Here is a 25,694-nt window from a genome sequence, read left to right on the forward strand (position 1 = left end):
CCTGCTTACCCTTGCAGGGACCACTGGAGACAGGCCGGTGCTGGTCGGCCATTGGGTTAGAGGCGAGGTACACCCTGGACACGTTGCTAGACTATATTATGTTTAGCGATATTTATACCACTAAACATTTTTTTACGTTTAGTTTTTACGTTTACGTTTATGCAGAGATTCTGAAGGTGCGCCGTGAGACCGAGGGCTGCAGCAGACAACCCTCATAAATTTCCTCCTAAAGCATGCCGTGTATTTGAATCCAGAAAATATAGATCTAACCATGTCCCCTTTGTATATCGCAATCACTGAGGAATTAACACATCAAAGCGACAGGCTCTTCCCTGACACACCCCGGTTTAAGATTTTTCTCCATTGTCCGTTTCCCACAGTGCTGGGTAGCCTGTGCTTCTGTTGCTTTTGCAATGGTTGCTTGCAATGGTTTAGGTCCTACCTGTCAGAGAGGTCTTTCTCTGTCAGGCTGGGGGACTGCACGTAAAAGTCCCTCAGGGTTCTATCCTGGGACCTTTATTGTTTGCACTATACCTCCTTCCTCTCAAAGAGATTTTTACCAAACATGGTATAGCGTACCATTTCTATGCTGATGATTGTCAACTTTAATTGCCAATTGCTAAAAACAGCCACTGCCCCCTGACACCCCTTCTTGACTGTCTGGGTGATGTCAAGGCTTGGCTGTCAAAAAACTTTCTGAAGCTTAATTAGAGCAAGACAGAGGTGACGGTGTTTGGAAGTGCCATCTCTGACTTGGGACCTTTCAAGCATTTTGTGTGTTCCAAAGTAACCAGCCTTGGTGCCACATAGAAAGCGATTTTAAACTGAACGAACAGATAGTGTTTTTAAATCGTGTTTTTATCATCTTCGTCTTTTATCTAAGGTATAACCGTTTTTATCTTTAAACCTCTTTGAGAAGGTTTTACACTGTTTTATTTCTAGCCGTCTGGACTACTGCAATGCACTTTATTCAGGCATTAGCCAAAGAGCTCTCTCCTGTCTGCAGTTAGTCCAAAATGCAGCGGCTCGTCTTTTAACGGGGACCAGAAAATATTAACATATTACACCAATTCTTGCGTCTTTGCACTGGCTCCCTGTTCGTTTTAGAATTAAATTTTAAGATTTTATTGTTTGTGTTTAGAGCCTTGAATGGGATGGCTCCTCAATACATCACCGACCTCCTCCAGATTTATTCTCCGGCACGTACTCTGAGGTCTGAGGGCCATCTTCAGTTAATAGTGCCTAAGACGAGGCTAAAAACCAGAGGGGAAAGAGCCTTTTCTGTAGTTGGCCCCAGACTTTGGAATGCTTTGCCCCTCCATGTACGGACTGCCTCTACGGTGGAGTGTTTTAAGTCTCGTCTTAAGACCCATTTTTACTCTTTGGCTTTTAACACCGCGTAGTTGTGTGGTCCTCTGTCTCCTTTTAGTTTATTTAGTTTATTTAATTAGATTATATGTATTTAATTTTTTGTTATGTACAGCACATTGGAAACTTCTTCTGCTGTTACATGTGCTATATACATAAGGTGGATTGGATTGGATTGCTTTTGCCATGGCTTTTACATTTTTGTTTGATAGTTTTTTATTACTTTTTTTGCATATAATCTTTATTTTATTTATTTATTTTCCAAAGGAGTAGATAACACAACAATTATCTTCCTTCTGCTCCTGTTTGTTCATGTATAAATCAATGTAAGCAAATGAGTAATTGTAAAAAATTTAACAAATGCATGAACTGATTGATTGATTGATTGATTGATTGATTGATTGATTGATTGATTGATTGATTGATTGATTGATTGATTGATTGATTTTATCTTCCATGTGCCTCTCTGTATTCGGGTCCTTCCACAAAATTGTGATGGAACAATCTGGACAAATTAAGGAGTCAGCAGGGCAGAGGTCATGCTTTGTCAGCATGACATCTGCGTACCCCGTCTGAAGGCTGTGATTGCACCCGAGTTTGGGTTGTTTATTGTTTCAAGCTCTCCTTCTGAGACCCCCTCTTCTGTTCTGGGTTCAGGTCACCCTGGGTCTTGGCATGATCCATGGGTCTTTATGTTTCTGCTTCCTGAAATATTTGGGATTTTCTTAATTATTGTCATGAAAGCTGTTCTGTATTAGGGCTGGCCAATATATCCAGATTTGAAAAGAGATTTTCAAAAAAGAGATGAGACTATGTTGTTGCTATCGAGATGGTCTATGCTGTGTAACAATTAAACTTTTATGTATTCCAGATGATTATTTTTCAGCTGTTTCTCATACTTATCTACAGCTGTTTGTTAAAATATGTGCCTGTGAGACATTTGGGATAAAGCTTTGATTCCGAGATTTAAAAAGAAAAAAATGTTGGCATTCAGACTAAAAATATTAAAATGTTATTTTTGTTACGTATCGCCCAGCCCTATTCTGTATTCACTTTATTCTGTGGAGTTGAGTTTCTCACTTATTTTTTGTCTTCTGCTGCTTAAGTATTTGGTTTAGATGCTTATTTAGTGCTTTTGATTTAGAAAGAAAACTAAAATAAAACTGTACCCATATTTTTTACAGATTGCTGCTACTCTTCCAAGAACAAGCCAATTTGATTATCTTTTTAAACTTTTTTTTCCACTTTATTTTTACTTTTCTGTCTAACTTATTTTTTTTCCAACACAAGTAATGTCATTGAAATTGGAGGTCCCTAAGAGTTCAAAACAAATTTAACGCAGGACAGATGACCTTCCATGGTGTCAGTGAGAGTGATACGATGACTACTACAGTGAAAACATACTCTAAGTATAACAGTGTGAATATTGATAACTACAAGCATTCAGGGTGAAATACTGACTTTTATAAATAATTTGGATTTCTTAGCAAAAAATGCCTTTGGTTCTGAAGTACTTCCACAATTAGTTTCAACTCTTGTTTTACTGGCAAAGGGTAAATGAACAGTTTCATTATGAAAGTGCTGTTTCCATTGCCTCCATCATATTTGAGAGAGAACTTTAGGTGCTATTCCACATATTTTCCGAAAGAAAAAAAGGAAATCCCATTAATTATTTTATTCTCTACCTTGTGGTCTATGTCATAAAATCCCAATAAAATAGATAAAGATTTGTGGAAAACTTAATCGGATGCTAATGCTTGTGTTAACCATTACATAGTAGTCACAATCCATTCAGGATAGAATAACTTAACAACGAACCATAACAGAATCTCCTCATAATCCCTCCATCAAAGAAACCTTGACTTACAATCAACTTCTTTGCATATATTTATAATATATATATATATATATATATATATATATATATATATATATATATATATATATATTAAAAGGAGACAAAACTGAAAATTAGCATGTGTATATGTAACCACAGCCTTTGCAAATGTAAATGGACTGAACTTATATAGCGCTTTTCCAGTCATACTGACCACTCATAGTGCTTTACACTAGTGTCCCATTCACCCAACCACACTTACTAATATGCACACATTCATACACCGATCGGTAGGCAACTTGAGGTTAAGTGCTTTGCCCAGGGGCACATCGACATGTGAGGGGGGAAGCTGGAATCGAACCCACAACGATTGCAAGACGATACCCATCATGCCACAGTCGGCCCAATGCAATGTGCATGCTAATGCAGCAGTTCCCGAAGTAGCTAAGGCATGTGCAAATTACCTTAGCATCTGGGGAACAGTGTAAATAGTTACTGATCAGATCAGAATCTGTGCAACGATTAGCGTGATGTGCTCAGTTATTGAGGCTGTTGGGAGCAGCAGAAATCATAAAGTCTGACTGCAGCTGGGAGAAACAACCTGCAGAAGCGCTCCTTAGAGCATCTAGGATGCAGCAGTCTGTCACAGAAAGAGCTTTCCAGCTCTGCAACAGCTTCCTGCATGGAGTGAAGACATTGTCCATCAGTAGTGCAACTCTCTAACCATCCATTTTAGTTCCAGGTTGTGAGGCAATCAAATATGAGAAAATGTTAAAGGGGGGGGGTGAATACTTTTACAAGACTCAATATAATGCCCATTCACAACAATTGTCACCTTATGGTCTTTACAATAAAAAAATATCTTTATGCTTGCTTTTGAAGTCAGATGTTGGCTTTTTAAGTTCTCTTCTTTTTTTAAATGCATCTATAGAATGTTGTGCCGCTTCATTTCCATATGTTTAGAGCAGCATTTTGTTTGTTAAATGTAACTACTCATTGTTAAAAATTACTTTTGTTACATTTTTAAAGCTGTACCAGTTCATTATTTTGGATGTATTACTGACTTCCCCTATTGTTTCACATAGGGAAAAGCAAGGATGGAGCTATTGTTGAGATGCAACCACTCAACGCAGATGGAGAACTAGAGAAGAAGAAGGCTCTACCAAAGAAGGAGAAATCCGTCCTTCAAGGGAAGCTGACCAAGCTGGCCGTGCAGATTGGCCGAGCAGGTACAAATAGTTGATTAAGGCATTGATTTTCAGTCTGAGAATGTTATGCTACATAAAGGTCAACATTCTCTGAGATCTTACCTGTAGACCTAAGAAAGATGCATAGCCTTGTAAAATACCTCTGAGTCTAAGGGTATAATAAAGATTCAACTGTCATTCATTGCAACCCATTTGTTTTGCTGTTGTCGTTTTTTTTTTTTTTCAGGCTCAGTTTTACAGCCTCAATATACTCTTCCCTGTCCTGTTTCTCTCTCTGTGCTCAGGTCTGTTAATGTCCGCCCTCACTGTCATCATTCTAATCACTCGCTTCCTGATTGATACCTTCTGGATTCAGGGGCTTCCTTGGTTGCAAGAGTGTGTGGCCGTCTACGTGCAGTTCCTGGTCAAGTTCTTTATCATTGGGGTGACGGTGCTGGTGGTGGCTGTGCCCGAAGGTCTCCCCCTGGCTGTCACTATTTCCCTTGCCTATTCAGTCAAGGTCAGTTTTGCAAAGGCTGTCAGGTTCGCATCTGTGTGCATTCAAAAGAATGCCAATGCCATTGCTGACCAGAATGTGATTTATATCGGTACTTACAAGCTGGTTTTACAGGAGCTTGCAAAATGTTGATAACCCCTGTACCGTGTTGTCATTTTACAGCCATAAACTTCCATGTTTTACATTTTTCTTCCAAGAGTACCTTACTGCAGGGCACTGCCATTTTTACAATCAATGCTGACAGTATACAACAGAAGTCTGAGGAAATCAGCAAAAGTTGGTCCCAACCGGAAGTAAATGAAGTCGTACTGAATACTGAATCCACTGACCTTACGTTTAGATTTCCTTACCTTTCTCTCAGTCTCAGCGTGTTATATAAAGTAGAAAAAATTGCCAATGTAACGTGAGGGTTCAAATAAATGGTGTCTGGATCACTCTCCTGAAGGAGAACCGAAAGGATGGAGACAGATGAATTTTTGCGACCACGCTTTATTTCGTCTTTTTTCAACTTCCAGCACAGCCGCACTTCCTTGTTTTTGTCACATGACCAACAACAAACCAATGAGAATCTAAACTAAAATAAAGCAGATCGAACTAACTATCTTAAAGATGTAGTCGTGAATTAAATAAAATATAACTATATGAACTACCAAATTAACTGAACTTTACACCAATGCTTCTGGAGTGAACTTCCAGCATTAATTGTAAAAACAATGGCGCCCTGCGGCTTCAGTATGGTGCCTCGCTATTCTTCAGGTTCCCCTGAGAACGCTGCTTTGGTCGCCATCTTTTACTAAAATTACAAGTGCAACAATTTTAGGCTACGTCTCTACTAGCTTTACACATCTGGAGACTGAACCTTTTGCTCATTCTTCTGTGCAATACAGCTTAAGCTCTGTTAGACTGGATGGAGAGCATGTGTGAGCGGGATGATTTTTTTCAATCTTGCCAATGATTCAGCTTTAGCCCTGTGAAAGACGAATTTCGTTCTTTGTGGTGAACTGTTTTCCAAGTCTTTACCAAACTCTTAAAAGGATTTCTTATATGTGTATTCTATTTATTACCAAATATATCTCATAAATGTAGTGTAGCCTGTTTAACTCAGGCGTCCAATACCACCATAATTATAATTATCCTCATTATAATAGATGTGTTGGGAAGAAATTAAGAGCAGGCTTTGTGTGCCATGATTGGTTTCTAGGTGTTTTTTATGGTAAATTGCCTGCACTTGTGTAGCACTTTATACTGCATTCAGTCACTCACACATTCACATGTATGATGCTGGTAAGCTACAATGTAGCCCCAGGCAGCTGTATTAAAAAATACAATCTGAGGTGTTTCCTGGGTCTTCAAAAGGACTTTCATGGTGGTTTTCCCTTTCATGGTGTATTTAGAACAAACATTAGGTGAGGCTCAAAAATGAATGAACAAAGAAAAGATCTTCTTTGTTTTATCACAACTAAATTAGACATAGCAACAGTTGTGATAGTGGTTCCACTGGAAAACTATTATTTTATGCCTTACCTTTACACTGCTAACTAAAGGTTGCATTCACACCTGGTAATTGTGGAATTATTCCTGATTTATTTTGGTTGTGCACTTCAGGCGGAAATTGCTTCTGAAACCCTCTGGGCTTCTTTCCTCCCCCAGCTTGTTAGTTTAGTTCAATGCTTCCCAATTATCTTTTATCACACACCCCCACCCCCAGAGGAAGAAGACCCCCCCCCCCAAAAAAAAAAAACCCTTACTGTCCGCCGCGACTGTAAATGGTATTTGTCTATATAAAATTCTTATAAGACTTATAAAAATTGTGTTAGGTGTACTTATAATCAAGTAGACTACACCTCTGCATAATATTGTATCCTTAGTACCAGTAGTATCATTAAATAAAACAAAAAATAAAAAGTAGATATTCTTACAACAAAGAGTAACTTTATTAAGATTGTTTTTTAGTGTCTAAAAGTGCTTGTAATTTGCAAAATTGAAAAAATATGCTACCCTTGTGACTGTGACTTCATACTTGTATATATGTTCATACTGACATATTTACAAAAATGTAGATCCTCACCCAGTGAGTTTGTCATATCCCAATGTACATAAGCAATTAGTCTTTGTTGCTGTCAGTGGCTCCATCGAATAATAAGGCAAAATGTTTGTCTTTGAGTTTCTCAACCAGCTGTTCTTGAAGAACGTTAGCAATTTCCTTTATATGTTAGGCGACAAAGGGATAGTTTTTATTTTCTGCCACTTGCATCATCCAACAGGCTAAAATCCATAAAGTTTCAGGGACTGTCATTTGTCTCCTTATCTCTCTCCACCTTCCTTTTAGTCCCTGTTAAATATGTTTCCATGGTGTCTCTTGAGTATTCTGCTCATAGACATTATATAGGTGGACGCCCCATGGTCTGGCGCTAGAGGTGACGTTTTTGTACTGAGGAAGCTGATTGCCCAACTAAAACAAAACATAACTCCCTGAATTTTTACCCGCATTTCAGACAGTTTAGTTTGTGCGGCGGATATGTGGTTATGATCCAGGATGCTGTTACACATGAAAAAACACATGTTTAATAGCGTTAGCGTTATAACATTTATGCTCATTAACAGACAGATATACGGCATATTAATGTATAAACATGTGATTTCATACTGAAATACATTGTTTTATGCTATTTAACAAAGACAGACATGTGGTATGGCATATTGTTATTAATGTAAATAAATATGTACGTTCATGCTGAAATACTTTGTTTTATGCTCTTAAACGAAAAGACGTGTGGTATTTTAAATCAATACATGTATAAATTAATACATTTTATATAAAAAAAAACAAAACAATTTGGGTTATTAATTTCAATTTATTTCACTTTCTCTCACTTGTACAAGCATGGGCTTTTTCTACACACCAAAATTAATTTCTCGATATTTTTGCTGTACATGCACAAATACATACACACAGTGTTTCTTAAATGTCTGGAAAAGTGTTCTGTAAAATTTCCAGATGATTCCAGTATCTTACACTACCCTGCTTGTAAATGGGGCTGGAGCATCAGACCCTTGAAAAGGAACTGTGTTGCACAGCCTCTGGCATATGTAGGTACCTACTCCATAACTCCAGGGTACTTAATTTGGCAAATTGATTCAGCCTTACTTCGTGAAATACATTAATAACATGTTAATAAGCATAAAAGTATGGTCCATCTTTTGGGTTTCTGCATTGTTCTCACGAAGTAAAAACATAATCAATCTCAGCCCAAAATGGTGATCTGCGATGTGTGATCTACTTTCATTAGCTATCCCCAGTTGTTGCAACAATAAGCTGCAGAAAATATGAGTAAAGTTGCTCCCTCACCGTTTACGCTCATTAATTACTATGCCAGTCTTGAGTAGGAGAGACCCATCCAATATGTTGACTGTTGTTAGGTGGTCCAAAGTCTTTTTTTTGGATGAAAGTACAGTTTGCATTTCATTTGAAGTCTGGAGGAAGAGTAACCTGGCCAGCTAGATTGATAAAGCGTAGCACTCTAGGTTCTGCACATTATCAATCTCGGACTGCTCCTATCGAATCCATTCCAGAAAAGTAGTGACATTCAACAAAACCTTCCGAGCTGATTGGGCAAAGCGACACTTAGTGTCCTCCTACCAAAGGTTAGTTTTAGCCAATCACGGCATCAAATGAAAATGTAAGCACCTGGTGTGGGAAACCCTAACAAGGTAAGCTAGTGAAGGGAACTTCTTGAAGTTCTTCTTTGAAAGAAGAAATCATGACTTTTGATAAAACAAATGTGATACCAGCAGCTACGTGCACATCCTCCTGCGCAAGATGTTTATGTTGGTTCGGCTGTGGGCACAGCCAAACCAACAAGTGAAACAAGTGTATATTTCCTTGATTTGATAGGCAGGTTTAAATGATCTGCTAATTAAATAAGACTTCTGCATTTAAAGGACCAACTCATCTCCGTCATGTTATTTCAAATGCAGTCAAACTAATGATCTTATTTTAAGGGTAAAACATTATCATTCCATTGGCAGATGATTTACCTGCTCAAATTAAGGGCAAATACAATAGTTTCCAGAAAATTCTACCCATTTTTATTTCATATTTTGGCGTGTTGCTTTCATCACATCTGTATGTCCCGCCTTAAACCACAATACTGTAACGTGATTGGCCCGAACCATTTTTGGTTCTGTCAAATACAGTTGAAGCGGTAGCAATACAAGATGGATTCTCGTGTGTTTGTGAACGCACAAATACTGCGAGAATTCATCTTGCAGGCAAGGTCAATTATCTGGGGTGCCATGTCATCGGCTGGTGTTGGTCCACTGGCTTCTCTGAAGTCCACAATTAATGCAGCCATTTACCCAGGAAATATTAGAGGACCTCATGTTTCCTTCTGCTGACAGGCTTCAGGGATATGTTGATTTCATATTCCAGAAAGACTAATTTTCTCACACAGTGAAATTTAGGTTTTCATTATCGGCAAACATTAATCGTCAAAACTGCGAGAAATACAAACTTGAAATTATTCACTCTTTTTGGAATTAATCTATATTATCTAAGTTTTACTCTCTAAGATGAGTGATCAAAAAATATGGAAAATATTTTCACCTGTGAATCCAGCTGTTCTGTGAAGGTCTGAGAGGCTTGTTGGAGAGCGTTAGTGAACTAACAGCATCAGGAAAACAAAGCCAAACATTGAACCTTTTCAGGAGATCGTAATTTTTTTAGATGTGCTTGTTTACTGAGATTAAATAGCACACAGGTGGACTCTATTCACCAAATAGGCGACTTCTGAAAGCAGTCAGTTGCATCACATTTTATTTAGGGGTATCAGTGTAAAGGGAGGGATACACATTGCTAGCACTGCTGCATCACAGAAAGGAGGTCATGGATTTGAAACCTCTTTGAATTACTGCATGGAATTTAGAGGTTCTCTACCCATGCATGCATCTTCTTCCCACTGTCCAACAATTTGGAAAGTGTTAAATTAATTGATCTATCTAAATCACCCTTTAGTCTGTGTGTGCATGGTTGTTTGTCCATCTCTGTATTCTGGGATGGATTGGCAACCTGTCCAAGGTGTACCTTACTTTTTACCCACTGACATCTAGAGATAAGCGTCACCAAAGCCCATGCTGCCCTGCAAAGATAAGAGGTATAGACAATGGATGGATGGATAGATGGATGATCCTAAAGGGAGCTAAAAAAAAAAGTACTCCACATCTTTGACACGTTTATTTGCAAAAAAAATAAAATAAAAAAATAGAAAATCATAACCATGTGTCATTTTAATTTATGACTTTGCTGTGCAACTTTGTGTTAGTCTGTAACAAAATACATTGTAGATTATGGTTGCAGTGTTCAACCATAAATGAAAAGTTAATTTTGCAACGTACTGTGATTGATTAAAGCTTGTTTCTAATTCGTCAGTGAGACTTTTCTAAGCAGGTGTTGACAACATGATTCCCATGGGCATTCTCTTCCTTTTTAATCACACCAGCATGTACATAGATTTAAAAATGACAATATCTAAAATAAAAAGCATAAAAATATGTTTATTTTACATAAAGGTAAGGTAAACTCTGACTCTTCTAGTTCAAAGGTCAGTACTGGTAGTCCTTCATCTGACATAGTAATTAGCTCTCAGTTTGAAAAAGGTTGGTGGCCATTTTTAATCCTAAAATGTATATTCTTATTCCTTTAACTGGACCTATAACACAGATCAGATCATAATCTCATGCAGCAGTTTAACTTCCTCCTCACAAACATCAACTTGATTTTGGAAATGTATTTAGAAAACTATGGATTGAGAAATTTGATTTAAAAACCGTGATCTGTGTTTTGTTTTTCAGAAAATGATGAAAGATAACAATTTGGTCCGCCACCTGGATGCCTGTGAGACAATGGGCAACGCAACAGCAATCTGCTCGGATAAGACGGGGACATTAACCATGAACCGGATGACGGTGGTGCACACCTACATCGCAGGGCGGCACTATAAAAAGGTGCCCGAGCCCGACCTCATCCCGACCAAGATCCTGGACCTGCTCATCCAAGGCATCGGTGTCAACTGCGCCTACACCACCAAGATTATGGTGAGCTTTAAAAATAGCTGTTCATTCAGGATGCTCTGTGGGTTAAGTATTTAGCAGCTCAGGACTCATCAGATCACATTCTTCAGGATTCACTCGGCAGAGCAGACTGCAAAGCAGGAAAGAAGTTTAAATAGCAAGGACAAGGATCTGAGTTTCTCAGATTGTTGCACTTTTGAAGTTGCCTCATTCTCGGCACAGCAGGTGTTCTTTTCTTTTCCTTAATTTGACATTGGTACTACTGCACAGAAGTAATTTTTTCCACACTAAATTTCTTCTATGTTTGCATTATACTTTCAATCTTTGGAATACCAATTGCCTGTTACCTCATTGGCCTATACAGTCTTTGTACAAGCATAGTACAGATTTGAAATTCTAGAGTTTTACAGATCAGGACATAAAACTATCCGGTCTTCACCATGTTATAAAATAATTTAAATATAACCTGGTGTTAAAAACACTCAAGAAATTTCACACCGTTGTTATTTAGTAAAAAAGATTAGGCCAAAAGTAACTTAAATTGTTATTTTCTTTATTCTTTTATAACGTGGCTATATACCTTTAAGATTCCAAAACAACATTTAAATTGGGATCAGGTCTGGACCCTGACTGGACTATTGTAACACCCTAACTTTTTTTTCTTTTCTAGCCATTCTGTTATGAACTTGCTGTATTTAGGAGGATTGTCTTGTCAATGACTTTAGAATACTGTGGCACACAGAGTAGTTTAGGTCCACTTAATGGTTGAAGGGTGTCCTGCTGCGGCAAATGAACATCCCTTCACAGACATGCTTTACACTTGTGCATTACGGCCAAGCATCTGTGCTTCAGTCTTGTATGTTTAAAAGGCATCGTCCTATGCATTATTTTTTACTTCAGTCCAACTTTGTAAACCTAAATCTTGCTGCCTCATTATTCTTTTCAAAAAGAAAGGCTTTTGAAAGGTTTTTAAGAGCCTTAAAGGTAGAGTGGATGATTTTTCCGGAAATTGAATATCCCATTTTGAATAACTGTGCATGTGCAAGACCGTCTTACCTGCTCTGCTGCTCCTCAGACAGAAGACAGATTGCATGACAGAAGAATCTCCCAAATCCACTCTGGTCTTAGTTCTTTCTTCTGAGGCCTTCCTCTTCTTCTCATAAACGTGTCAGACAGTTTGCTTCTTGCGACTCGCAGCTATTTTCAAAGTATAAGGTGAGAGCAGCGGAGCTACGGTGAATGGCTGAAACTGAAGCTTACTGGATACATAAATACTAGAAGTGTGCATGCGCAGCAAGAGGAAACTAGCAAGGGACGAGCACGCACGTTGTCGTTAGGTGAGCACGTCACAATGATTGGCATGTGGGACATCTAATATATAAGGTGATCCCCCTCAAACCCGAAGATGAAAAAGATTGTCCACTATACCTTGTTCAATATACCCTTTCTTGTCTTGCCTCATATTTCTAGAGATCCATTTTAGGGAGGTTTCATTGTGTTGTTTTAAAAGAGCAGTTCTCCCTGCATGTGTGCTCCCGAGAAGTCGGTTGGCCTTCATTGTCATTGGAGCCAATCCAAGCATTGGGCATGCTGAGGAGAGTGGATCTTGATAAGTGCAGAAAAAACATCTCCATAAGACAACCTGAGCTTACCTGAATGAAATGCAAGGCAAAAATATGCAATGTGGTGACAGTGGTAAAAAAAACAAGTGACTATTTTGTTGACTTAATTCAGATGTTTTATTTTATTGTCAGCAATAAGCTTGTTACTTTTACTTTGAGGCTTTTGGCGAGTGAGGTTACCAATACAATCTGCTTGAGTGATTGCATTTCCTACTCCCATGGTTAGTTTATGAATAAGAATAAAGTCATATACCAAACATACTATCGCTTTTTAATAGATGTTATCAAAGAAATACAAAGGTTGTCCTCTCTTTTTGAAGTTGCAGAACATTAAGCTAGTATGTGGTGTGGATAAATATTGTTCTCGCTTCCCACAGCCGCCGGAGAAAGAGGGTGGGCTGCCTCGCCAAATAGGAAACAAGACCGAATGTGCCTTACTGGGACTCAGCCTGGACCTAAAACGAGACTACCAGAATGTTCGAAATGAAATCCCAGAGGAGAAGCTGTTCAAGGTCTACACCTTCAACTCTGTGAGGAAATCCATGAGCACCGTGTTGAAGAACTTTGATGGCAGCTACCGAATGTTCAGTAAAGGGGCCGCTGAGATCTTACTTAAGAAGTAGGTTTACTGCCTCTGCCCATTACAGCTCTGCACTCTCCTACAGCTGTACTCTGATCATGTGACTGTGATCTGGTTTCAGGTGCAACAAAATCTTGACAGCCAGTGGAGAGGCCAAGGTCTTCAAACCCAAGGATCGAGAACAACTGGTGAAGAATGTGATCGAGTCGATGGCATCTGAGGGGCTTAGGACAATCTGTCTTGCCTACAGAGACTTCGCTGCCACTGACGGAGAGCCTGATTGGGACAACGAGGCTGAGATCCTCTCTAGACTTACATGCATCGCCGTTGTTGGCATCGAGGACCCCGTTCGACCTGAGGTTTGTCATCTCCCCTGGTAAACATCTGAAACCAAACAAATCCAGGAGCTCTCTGAGTGGTCCTAGGAACCGGCCAATTCCCCGAACAATGGCTAAATCTCAAGGGATTTGTATTTCCATCATAGAGGCAGATGCTGATTTAACACCAGGCCCAGCAAATGGGCCAAAGAAGAAGAGTGGAAAATCACATCAGAATTTCTAATTTGTACATACGAATAAACATTTTACTCGTACATCAAAGCATTATCCATACACCTTGTAATCTGGACAGGTAATTGTTTCTTCACTTGCTTGATAAAAATAAGATTTAACAAACAAAAAAAATTAATTTTATTTATATAGCACCAATTCATGAAACATGTCAACTCAAGGCCCTTTCCAAAGACAAATTCAATCAGATTATACAGATTGGTCAAAAAAATTCCTATCTAAGGAAACCCAGTGGATTGCATCAAGTCTTGACAAGCAGCATTCACTCCTCCTGAAAGAGCGTACAGCCACAGGGGACAGTCGTCTGCATTGTCTATGGCTTTGCAGCAATCCCTCATACTGAGCATGCATGAAGTGACAGTGGAGAGGAAATCTCCCCTGTAACAGGGAGGTAAAACATCCAGCAGAAACAGACTCAGTATGAACGGTCATCTGCCTCGACCGACTGGGGATTAGAGAAGACAGAGTAGAGACACAATAAGAGCGACAAAAAAAGCACAGAAGCACACATTGATCCAGTAATCTGTTCTACATTAGATGATAAAAGCCGGTGATCTGTCTTCCCTGGATGATGTCACAGTTAACAGAACGCCAGACCAGGTGTACCTACTATGAAGTATTGAATCCTGGGTGCCTTTCTAGATGGGTGGCATTCCCAAGTGTAAAAATGTATTAGTGAATGGATGGATGTATTTCCAGCTTTGGCAGCCATCCAAAGAGCTCTTTTGATCTCGCCATGTATTTCCGTGCTCATCTGTTTTTTTGGTTGTTCCCCAAAGGTACCAGAAGCCATCAGAAAGTGCCAGAGGGCTGGGATCACTGTCCGCATGGTAACGGGAGACAACATTAACACCGCTCGAGCCATTGCCTCCAAATGTGGCATTTTGCTGCCCGGAGATGACTTCTTATGTATAGAAGGGAAAGAGTTCAATCAACGGATCCGTAACGAATTGGGCGAGGTCAGACAAGTGATGACAGAAAGAGCTTGAGGCAGAGAAAGTTGAAAATATAATTCTGCTATTGCTCATGGTGGCTGGTTGCAAATCAAATCTAATTTCTTTCTCACCTTTCTCCCACCAGATCGAACAAGAGCGTATCGATAAGATTTGGCCCAAACTGAGAGTCCTTGCCCGATCATCTCCAATGGACAAACACACTTTGGTCAAAGGTTAGTCATGTATAAATCAGAGCAGAAATGATGCATCAGGTAGTAGACGTAATGACTTATACAGCATTGTGAAAACTTTTTGCCCCTAACAGATTTTTTGTACTTTTTTTGTCACTCAAGTCTCAGATTATTAAATGTATATCAGATGAAAATAACATCAGTAGACATCTTTTCACATTTTTATTTCATTTACTAACAACAACAAAAAAAACACATTGGTCAAAGTGAAAATATAATTGGCCTCCTAACCCGGAGAATTGTTTGTGCCACCCTGGCTGTAACAGCTACTTTCAAGAGTTAACAATACCAAGCAGTCTTTTACATCCCTCTGGAGGAATTTTGGCCCACTCTTCAAGGCAAAATGTAGCTTTAATTATTTGAATTTAGCAACATTGGAGGGTTCAGAGCAGGAAGCACCTGCCTGAGTTTAAATCTAGAATTTAAGTACGCCACTTGAAAACCTTTATTTAGTTGTTTTTAGCCATATTAAGTTGGTCTCCATGTAAAACTTAGGGTTGGGGTCATTGGACTTTAGGTTTAAATCATGAATTGATGGCCAGATACTGTCTTTCACTATTTTCTGGTAAAGAGCGGAATCTATGGCTCCATCAATTACAGCAAGTTGCTGAGGCCCCAGGACCTTTGATGAAAAGCTGTATTACTGTTACGCCACATGTATGTGGAGGCACACCTTAAACAAAATTCAGCTTTAGTCTTGCCAGTCCACAGAATACTTTCTCAAAAGTTCTGGGGACCAACAATGCTATATTGGCAGATAAAAAATAGGCCTGTGCCTTTCAACCCTCCCGTGTTTGCAATTTTTCCCCAATCTCTTTAGTATCATCAAATCATGAACACTGGCCTTATCTGATACAAGTGATGACATGTTTTGGGTGTTGGTTTGTGGGTTTGAGCGCAGACAAGAGGTAGGGAATCGCAGGTTGAGGGGAATTTATTTATAATGAAAGGCAAAAACTTACATAACTGGGGACCTGATAATGAGTGTGACTGAACTGGCTGACTAAACAGGGGAGGAGGCGGAAGGGACAGCAGATGGAGCAATTGACACAGTGCAGAGAAGTAAAGGTAATTAATTAGGTTAAAGGAGAGAGAGGGCAATGATCTGGGAGAGGCAGAAGGAGAGCAGAACCTAAGGAATACATGATGAATGCCCAGATATCAAGGAATAACCTAGCTAACTAAACTGAGGATGGGCATGCAGGAAAATGGGAATAAAACACAAATAAACAACCAATAACAGAAACAATAATCTACAGATAATGCTAAATACTAAAAGGTGCCAACCTAAACAGAACTGCATGATCCCCAGGAACCAAAAAAATACCAAAGACCCGGGATCTTGAGAGGTGAGGCAGATTTGGGTTATTTTGTGATCATGTGGATGATGTTCATGCTCTCCTGGAAAAATTGCTTGGAGACAAGTCTTTTCTGGGAATGTTACCCACTGTTCCCTGCATTCACCACCAGAGAATAATTACTGGTTTGCTGGTGTCTCAAAGTGTTTAATGTTTTTTTCTTCGTCCTTAAGGTGATCCAGTATTCAGGTCCTGGGTTTGTGTAGTAAAATTAAGTCCAGGATTCCAAAAAGGAGTTAATTCATGATTTTTTTAAAGGGGGTGGGGGATGGGGGAGGGGTTCTCATTGATACAGTGATTGGCTAAAGCCAAACTTTGGTAGGTGGACACTAGGTGCCAGTTACACCTGATCCGCTCCGAGAGTTCTGCTGCATGTCCCTCCTTTGCCCAAACGGCTTCGATAGGAGCAGACCCAGATTGATGATGTGCAGAACAGACGGTGCTACACATTATCAGTGTGGATTGCCAGGTTAGGGGGAGACAGATCTTTTAACTGTCATGCTGCTCAACAGTGGAACCTAATGCGCAGTGAGGCAGAAACCTTGTAGATTAGGCTTAAAACCTTTCCATTTGACAAAGCTTATAGTTAGGCTGAGTTTATGTATCCTGAGCTTTTTCTTGTTATACTGTCCAAAAAATGTTGGTTATTCACAGTCAATTCATGTTTTTACAAGGTTTTGGGATTACTTTTTGACATAGGGTCGTGTTGATTTAAATAGCAATATTTCCTAACTAGATAAAATTACAATTTCAAAAACCCTGTTTTGTATTTAATGACTTATTTAATGTTATTTTTGATAATAAATTTCATCTGAAATATTTGTGTTTAAAAAAAAAAGCAAAATCAGAAGAAATCTGTAGGGGACCAATGTTCACTGCGCTGAGGGGGTTAAGGGATTTTTAAAAATGGATTCTGATAAGTTCTTAGAAGTTATTATTGGTAATATTCCCCCATAACCTTTGTAGAAAAATGTCATAGTGCTGTAAGCTTGCTGAAAATGAAGCACATCCTTGGAGGTGGTGGAAGCTAAAAACTCCGTCATGTCATGATCTGGACTTTTGTTTCTGTTTTTGGGGCTGATTGGTCCTTCCCTGTTCCTTGCTCCTCTCAGCCACCATTCAGCTTCACCTGCAGCCACCAATTCTCATCATGCTGTTGCACCTGGGACTCTGCTTATTCTTCCTGACTCACACAGTCATTCCCAGCCAGATCGTCTCAATTTACTGCCTGCATGTCTGCTCCTCAGTGCTGGTGTGCTCTGCAGGCTTATCCTGTTGTTCCTGTGCCTGCCTTGCCTTCACTAGTTCCTCATTCCAGTGCCCGTGTGCACTGCCATGCTTTTGTAATCCTGCGTGGATCAGTGCCCACTCTGCCCTCTCTGAGGACTCATTGGCTGAGTAGTCGGCTCATCTGCCTGTCTCTGCTGTCACCACCTGGTCAACCCCTGCAATCTACCTTTATTAGCCATTACTTGTCTTGTCACCACCTTGAAACCATCCAAAAAACTCTTAGGAAATAACAACACTGTGTTTGGCTTGAATATCGGGTTCCCGGTGTACTATTCATTAGACATTCGAACATGTACTGTATCTGTTTTGGTCCACAGCTGTTTATGTCTTGGTTCTCGCTTGTGTTTGAATGTAGATTTTCAGTGCTATTTTTTTAGGGTGTCCGTTATTCATCCTTCCCTCAGTTCCCTGCTAAGATTCTCCCTCTTTGTTTTTACTTTTTTTGGAATTCTCCCTCAGCTGTTCTGCATGCTGTTGATTGTACTCTCTTGGTTTCTACTTTGCTCATTGATCCTTCTTAATGCTTAAGCTCCTTGGTGTCTTTCCCTCATTGCTTGGTTCTACTGTTGCTCCCACCCAGGAGCTCTGTAAATCCTTCTGTTTCATCATTTCATTTTATCTTCATCATGCGCCAATGTCTTGTTTGTATTTGGGTCCTCATCAATTAAACCACAAACATGATAGAAGAATCCAGTCAGACAAGGAACCCAACAAGAGGAGTCGAAGAAAACTATGTGCTGGCCTGATAACTTTTATTGACCTTCAATAACCTTTTTAATAAGGCAATAGCTCATGGCGACATAGCTCCTCTTTGACTCCTCAGTGCTGCCCACCTACTCACCGCCATCACACCTTGCAGAGACAACCTGTGCCCAATGCCTCACCCCTCTTCCACATGGGTAGGTGTTGTCATGCAGAGGTTGAACTTTATGCTTACAACACCAGAGCCCAGGCGGCAGCTTCAGCAGCCCCAGCAGCCCCAGCAGCCTAACCCCATGTCTTACTCTTGCTGTTGGGGAGACTATTACCAGAACGCCTCAACTCCAGCCTCCAACATGTAAGTCTTCATGTGCCTGAGTTCTTTGAGGAAGTTGAGGATTAACCATCTTGGACAGAAGTTCTTGTTCTCTAAATCCTAGGAGGATCTGCCTCATCTTCATGTTTCCAAAATCTCTGAGGGGGCCCAGGAAGATATGCCTCATGTTTCTGTTCTGAAGTTCACTAATGAGGGGTTCCAAATGGGCTCACATCCCTTCCAAGCTCCTCTTGCATTTGCAAACATGACAGTATCAGTCCATTTAATAAGGCAAATTCGGCGAATGGGCTGATTGTGGTCCCATCGGGGGAATAATTTTCAAACAACTACGAACTTGGAAAGGCCAGAAGCATACCATCTTTGATGCTGCTGCACAACTGGAAAAGATTCCAAAGTTTGCCAATGTTCCGGGAGACATTCCCTGACATTTCCTCTGGATCCAATACAGGAGCGAGGGTGAAAGGTGATGTGACGTCAGACTATACAGGGTTTTTCCCCACTAGAATCAGCTTCAATTGACTAAAGCATAATAATAGCATGAATAATAATGTGATAATAAATTGTATTTATAACACATTTTACATTTAAAGGACATGGAGAAAATAAAAAGCTGAGAACTGGACTCATCTTCAGGGACATGCTTGTATCGTCATGTGGCTACAACTCAAACATTGCACTGAGGGCAAGACAAGATCAATGACTCCTAGTGATGGCTCTGACTACAGTGGATCACCTCTGTTATTTCCAGATCATGTTCAGAACTGAAAAAGTATTTTAGATGAGAGATACAAAGTATTGAAGAAGAAGAGAAGAATAAGTTAATTTCCCTTCTACTTAAAGTGTAACCCACCCTCATTTACAAGCCCATTCCTGCCCCCAGACAAATTTGAAAAATTCCATCAATGTGGGCGGGGATACGCCGGAAAGGGAGGGGACTGTGTTCAGGAAGAGGGGGTGGGCAGCTAGCTTTGATATACTTGATACTAAATACTGACATCTGTAACATAATTCTACTTAGTCAAAACTCTTATACAAAATATTTGTAGATTTTGACTATTCAAAAGTCTAATTACAGATATTTGTAATTCAGTTTTGCCTAGTAAGATTCAAACTATTTTGTTATTCATTTGTAGTTTATCATCATAGATATCTGTAATGTACTTTTGACCAATCAGAATGACATTAGCTATATCTTAAATCAAAAATTGATACTGTTAGAAATGTCACCAATAGTGACATTATGACTAGTCAAAATGATGTTGTAGATATAAAAGTTTCTGGATAGTCAGACTTACTGATTAAATGTTAAAAAGGCTTGACATATAACCCCGGTGGCAGAGCTGCTAGTCATTGTATCCAAAGTATGTCACAAAAACCTTTGGACCAATAGCAATATGGATTCGAAATTCAATGCAAGACCACTGTTTAACCCTAGGAGGACACCACACTGACGATTTTAGACACAAAAGCAGGATTTGAACAAATATGCCCTAATTTGTCAAAAACATATATGTAGACAGCACTATAAGACCACCATGTTAACAGTTTATTTGCAAAAGAAAGTTGATTTGGGGGTGCGTTACCCTTTAAGCGCTTGGATTTGCTAACATCTTGCATCTTGCTCCACTGATACAGAACCTTTTTATTGTGAGATTAAATAAATTGCTGTATTCTAATGAGATGTTAGTTTCCACCACTCTGAGGACTTATGGTCCTTAGGCTCACAGTGATATATCTTTCTATCACAGGTAGGAGAGTTACAACCAATAATAACATCAAAGAAGCTCACTTCAAAAAGTACAAACTTACTCTTTAATCTAGTTTAAGTTGCATTTATATATAAGTCAGCATTGTATACATTTTTCTGTCAAGGAAATTAGAATGTGATGCTTTAAAATGCTCCCATGACAGGTCCTTCACCTGTGATCTGTCCATTGTGGTTTCAGGAATCATTGACAGCACTGTCCTGGAGCAGAGGCAGGTTGTCGCTGTAACCGGAGATGGCACAAATGACGGCCCCGCCCTCAAGAAAGCGGATGTTGGCTTCGCCATGGTATATCTTTTAACTTCTTGAATCCAATACTACTGTTAACAATTGGGCCAGAATATTTATGAAACACGTGAAAAAAAACATGGCAGGCCTGACGCTCTGCTGCACGCTGTGATCCTCAGGGCATCGCGGGGACAGATGTGGCGAAGGAGGCGTCTGACATCATCCTGACAGATGACAATTTCTCCAGCATTGTTAAGGCTGTTATGTGGGGCAGAAATGTGTATGACAGCATTTCCAAGTTCCTGCAGTTCCAACTCACGGTCAACGTCGTGGCTGTCACCGTGGCCATCACCGGAGCCTGCATTACCCAGGTCAGACTTAAACAGCGTCCACATCTCAGGGCTTTTAGAGTCCCTTTAATAAGAGGCCAGAGAAAGCTTGGGAGTGAGTCGTGTTTTCTCTGACAGTATGAACAGAGCACCTCTCACGTACCTGTTTCAGTCCCTCCTACACATTTCTCTCTTCCAAGATATCCTGTTGTGGAAACTAGATGGACTGCTACACATTACTGCTGCGTAGCTCCTGTAGCGTTTATTAAACGTAAAGTGGGCTTTGTCTCATATTTTCTATATTATATTAGGAATCAGTCCTCCACCACGTGTTTAAAGCAGCTTCATGTTTTCAGGGTACCCCAGGGGTGCCCTAGTCTATTCCTCCAGTGCTTCTTTCCTGCAACTTTTAGATGCCGCCATTCTCCAACACACCTGAATCAAAAAGCTGAGATTCCCATGTCAGGATTTCATTCAGCTGCTGGTAATAAGCCTTTCGCTCGAGTCAGCTGGGAGAAAGGATGCATTTAAAAGTTGCAGGATAGTAGCTCCAGCGGACTGCAGCACCTCTAGCGTACACAGACTACAAATTCTCATTTCTAGCAACTCAAGTAGAATTTCATTTTAATTACACATGAAAAGTTTTAAACAGAGTGACTGCCACTATTCATCCGTAGTGACTGTCTCACTTTCTGTGTGAAAAACTACTAAACTGAAATGAAAACATTTCATAGACCTTATGTCTAATAAACAACATATAGCTGTAGCAATGTATTTTTTGCTTCTCTGCTTTAAATCAAAGCAAATCGTCTTTTTTTCACTTTTCTGTTATCACAGTGATTCAGTGAATGTTTGGTTCGGTTTTGTTTTTGGTTGTTGGAAGGTTCTGTTAAACATGGCTAAGGCGCTATGAAAATGACATCGTCTTACATGCACCACCATCGCCTGATGTCATGCTCCGAATAAATAATCAAGACCTCAACAGCTACCTCTCTGTGCATTTTAAGGACTCTCCTCTCAAAGCTGTCCAGATGTTATGGGTCAACCTCATCATGGACACCTTCGCCTCGCTGGCTCTCGCCACAGAGCCGCCCACCGAGGCACTGCTGCTCAGGAACCCATACGGGCGCAACAAGCCGCTCATCTCCCGCACCATGATGAAAAACATTTTGGGCCACGCCATCTACCAACTGACACTGATCTTCACGCTGCTCTTTGTCGGTTGGTCTAAATGCTGATTCTTTGGATGTTTTTAGGGCAGTGATTTGACAAACTAGACATTGCACAAAGGGATATTTGTACCTGTTAAGCGACAGATCAACGTTTTGTGGGATTATTTTAATTTTAGATCATTTGTCAGTACTAAAAAAAAAAACTACACCAGGGGCAATTTTATAGACCCCTACAGCAGATTGTTCTTTGCCCCATTCTTCTGTAGGTGAGAAGATGTTTGACATCGACTGTGGGAGGAACGCCCCGCTTCACGCGCCGCCCTCTGAACACTACACTATTGTTTTCAACACGTTCGTCCTCATGCAGATCTTCAACGAGTTCAATGCTCGCAAGATCCACGGAGAAAGGAATGTCTTTGAGGGTGTTTTCGGCAACCCCATCTTCTGCTCCATTATCCTGGGAACACTTATTGTACAGGTATTCCTTCACTGTCAAGAAATTCATACAGTTGGGTCAGATGGCATTGTATGGTAATAAAATAATGTTCTGTCTACCCCAGGTCCTGATTGTGCACTTTGGTGGTAAAGCTTTCAGCTGTGTGCCTCTGACACTAGAACAGTGGCTATGGTGTATCTTTTTGGGTCTTGGCAGTCTCCTGTGGGGGCAGGTAGGATATTCTCTTACCTGTGTGATGTTATTTTAGGAATAAACGTAGGACAGGAAACAGAACTCAAGGCAATTACGTGGTGAACGTTTCCATAGAATAAACCTTGAATTAATACCGCAAATAAATATCAAAGTACAGAGTAAGGACTTGGACACTTCTCTGGTTATGATAGTGTTGAGTTTGAAGCCCAGATCCCCCCATATGCGATGTGCGAATGAGCAATATTTGGGCTATGTGTGGCCATAGGATACAATTCTCACAACAGTTGAATAGCAAGCACTATTTTGTTTGTCTGTTTGTCTGTTTTTATAAAATAGGTCAAACTGATAAGAAGATAACTGAAGCACTCCAAATGTTCTCTCAGATGAAAGTTACAAAGCATACAGCACCCTTACAACTTTTGGTGCCAACAGGCAGCAAACATCCCTAGACTCAAAGAGCAGAGACAGGAGAATGTGGATTAGAACAGGTTTTGTTCCCATTAAAATTAAAACAGCATACAAAGTGTGGACCACCAGACTGCTAAAAATCTAATAAAAAGTTGGGAAAAAGAAATACATTAATTTTATCAAATAAGATAAGAATTATTTTATTGTCTTGCAAATGGGAAATTCCATTGTGACCGTGGCACACACACACATAGTTACATACGATTATGTAGACAAACTAGTCTAATCTAAATTTAGCTCTAAAGAAATACTAAAATCATAAAAATTATGATGCTTTATCAAGTCCTGAGGACCCCAAAGTGCTTCACACCACTACCCTGATAGTAGTGAGCTACGTTGTAGCCACATCTGCCCTGGGGCAGGTTAACAGAAGTGAGGCTGCTGTTCATCGGCACCTCCAGGCCCTCTGACCACCGCCAGCATGCAAAGCGGGAGAAGTGTCTTGCCCAAGGACACAACGACTGAGACGGCTGTAGCGGAGGTTCAAACCAGCAACCCACCGGTTGCAGGATGAACACCCTCGCACCTGCGCCACTGTTTTTCCAATAAGATGATAAAAAAAACTAATTCTGATCAACAGCTTTATAATCAACATCACCCAGCTTAAAATAATATCTATGGTCAATAAAAGGCTTTTTAAATTTTAGACTTCACTGTCGGGCAACTTACATGAGTAAACGGTTGTTTGTGGTTATATTCTACTTCTACATACTGTATTTCTCTCTACCTATTACATATTCCCTCCTGAAAAAAGACCTTATGTCACAGATCAGGATTTCATTGATCTGAGGATTATAGAACGAAGTATAGGTAAATACAATTTTCTTCAGTATGTACCTTTTGTTGTTTTTGGAGCTGACTGTATTGTGACTGTATCTGGTGCGGTCATCTATTGTAAAATGGAAGCTTTACTGACATGTGCTGTGTTATAATTCACTCACAGTGCTTTGGGTAAAACATGATGAGATGTGTAAAGTAGCCGATGGCTTTTAGCGCATTTAGGATATTGGAGCTCTTAAAGTTCAATCCTTTACTAACTTCTGCTGACACTGAGATCTGTAAATTCATACTATTTAGACTTCTTTACCTCACTTATATTGCAACAGCAAACTGTATAAATAAGTTCATGAAGAGTAATAACTCAAAAAAAAAATGTAAAATTGGTTGCAAAATGTCATCTTTGTTAACATCTTAATACTAGTAGTTCAGAAGACTGAAAGTGATGTTGCAGGAACATCGACAGTCCATGTACCATTCACTCACCAACTAACAGCCCTCTTTGATCCCAGAGCCCCTCGTGGTAAATGAGGTGTACCTACCATCCTTTACCAACTTATACCATCTTTAAACATTTTTACTATACCAGACACATCCAACTTACACACCGGGAAAAATATAACAAAATAAATCTGTTTAAAGTACTTTAAGGTGACCATTCTATGTTTACTGACTATAAATTTAAGCATATATCCTGCAGACTTTTGAAATCCAACTAAATTGTAGGAAATCTTCTTAACATGTGAGATGGGGTTGAAAAGGCAAAAACATTGTAAATGCAGTCTTGCACAAAGCAGGTCATCTGGTCACCCTGGCTGACCTCAAAGAAGTTTTGTTTATCTCTGACTGGTTTGTAATCTGGTTCATCCCCCAGCTGGTGTCCAGTGTCCCCACCAGGTGGCTGAAGTTCCTGAAAACAGCCGGTCATGGCACACAGCAGGAGGAGATCCCTGAGGAGGAGCTGGAGGAGCTGAACGACAATGATGAGATCGACCACGCTGAGATGGAGCTAAGGAAGGGTCAGGTGCTGTGGTGCCGCAGCCTCAACCGTATCCAGACCCAGGTATGGCTCTGCAGCTCAAGAAAACTGTTGTTCTTTAAAAGCGATGAAATAGGGGGAGTTAGGGGATGAATACTTTTGCAAAGTACTTGCTTATATGAACCAAGCCTAATAAAAGTGTACTACGTAATAAAGAATGTGTATGTATATATATGTGTGTATATGTATGTAGAGAGAGAGAGAGATAGATAGATAGATAGATAGATAGATAGATAGATAGATAGATAGATAGATAGATAGATAGATAGATAGATAGATAGATAGATAGATAGATAGATAGATAGATAGATAGATAGATAGATAGATAGATAGATAGATAGATAGATGTTTATGTATGTATATATATATATATATATATATATATATATATATATATATATATATATATATATATGGTCAAAACTTTCCTATATAAGGGAACCAGTTGATTGCTTCAAAGTCCCGACAAGCAGCATTCACTCCTGGAGAACCGTAGAGCCACAGGGAGAGTCGTCTGCATTGTACATGGCTTTGCAGCAATCCCTCATACTGAGCAAGCATGAAGCGACAGTGGAAAGAAAAACTCCCCATTAACGGGAAGGAAAACCTCCAGCAGAACCGGGCTCAGTGTGAACGGTCATCTGCCTC

General features: G+C 39.9%; 1 protein-coding gene across 1 annotated transcript in view; it reads left to right on the top strand.

Moving 5' to 3' along the window:
- LOC105927064 (plasma membrane calcium-transporting ATPase 1) overlaps nt 1–25,694 on the top strand; it is a 59,002-nt gene that overhangs the window by 31,588 nt on the left and 1,720 nt on the right. The window contains exons 9-21 of the mRNA XM_021317086.2: nt 4,291–4,434; nt 4,698–4,912; nt 10,760–11,002; nt 12,978–13,219; nt 13,302–13,539; nt 14,529–14,708; nt 14,830–14,917; nt 20,566–20,672; nt 20,792–20,983; nt 21,949–22,162; nt 22,380–22,591; nt 22,674–22,781; nt 24,882–25,070. Of these exons, the coding sequence (XP_021172761.2) occupies nt 4,291–4,434; nt 4,698–4,912; nt 10,760–11,002; nt 12,978–13,219; nt 13,302–13,539; nt 14,529–14,708; nt 14,830–14,917; nt 20,566–20,672; nt 20,792–20,983; nt 21,949–22,162; nt 22,380–22,591; nt 22,674–22,781; nt 24,882–25,070 (2,372 nt within the window). The remainder of the gene's footprint in view (nt 1–4,290; nt 4,435–4,697; nt 4,913–10,759; nt 11,003–12,977; nt 13,220–13,301; nt 13,540–14,528; nt 14,709–14,829; nt 14,918–20,565; nt 20,673–20,791; nt 20,984–21,948; nt 22,163–22,379; nt 22,592–22,673; nt 22,782–24,881; nt 25,071–25,694) is intronic.

The sequence above is a fragment of the Fundulus heteroclitus genome, chromosome 2 (genome assembly GCF_011125445.2).
Source record: "Fundulus heteroclitus isolate FHET01 chromosome 2, MU-UCD_Fhet_4.1, whole genome shotgun sequence".
NCBI lineage: Eukaryota > Metazoa > Chordata > Actinopteri > Cyprinodontiformes > Fundulidae > Fundulus > Fundulus heteroclitus.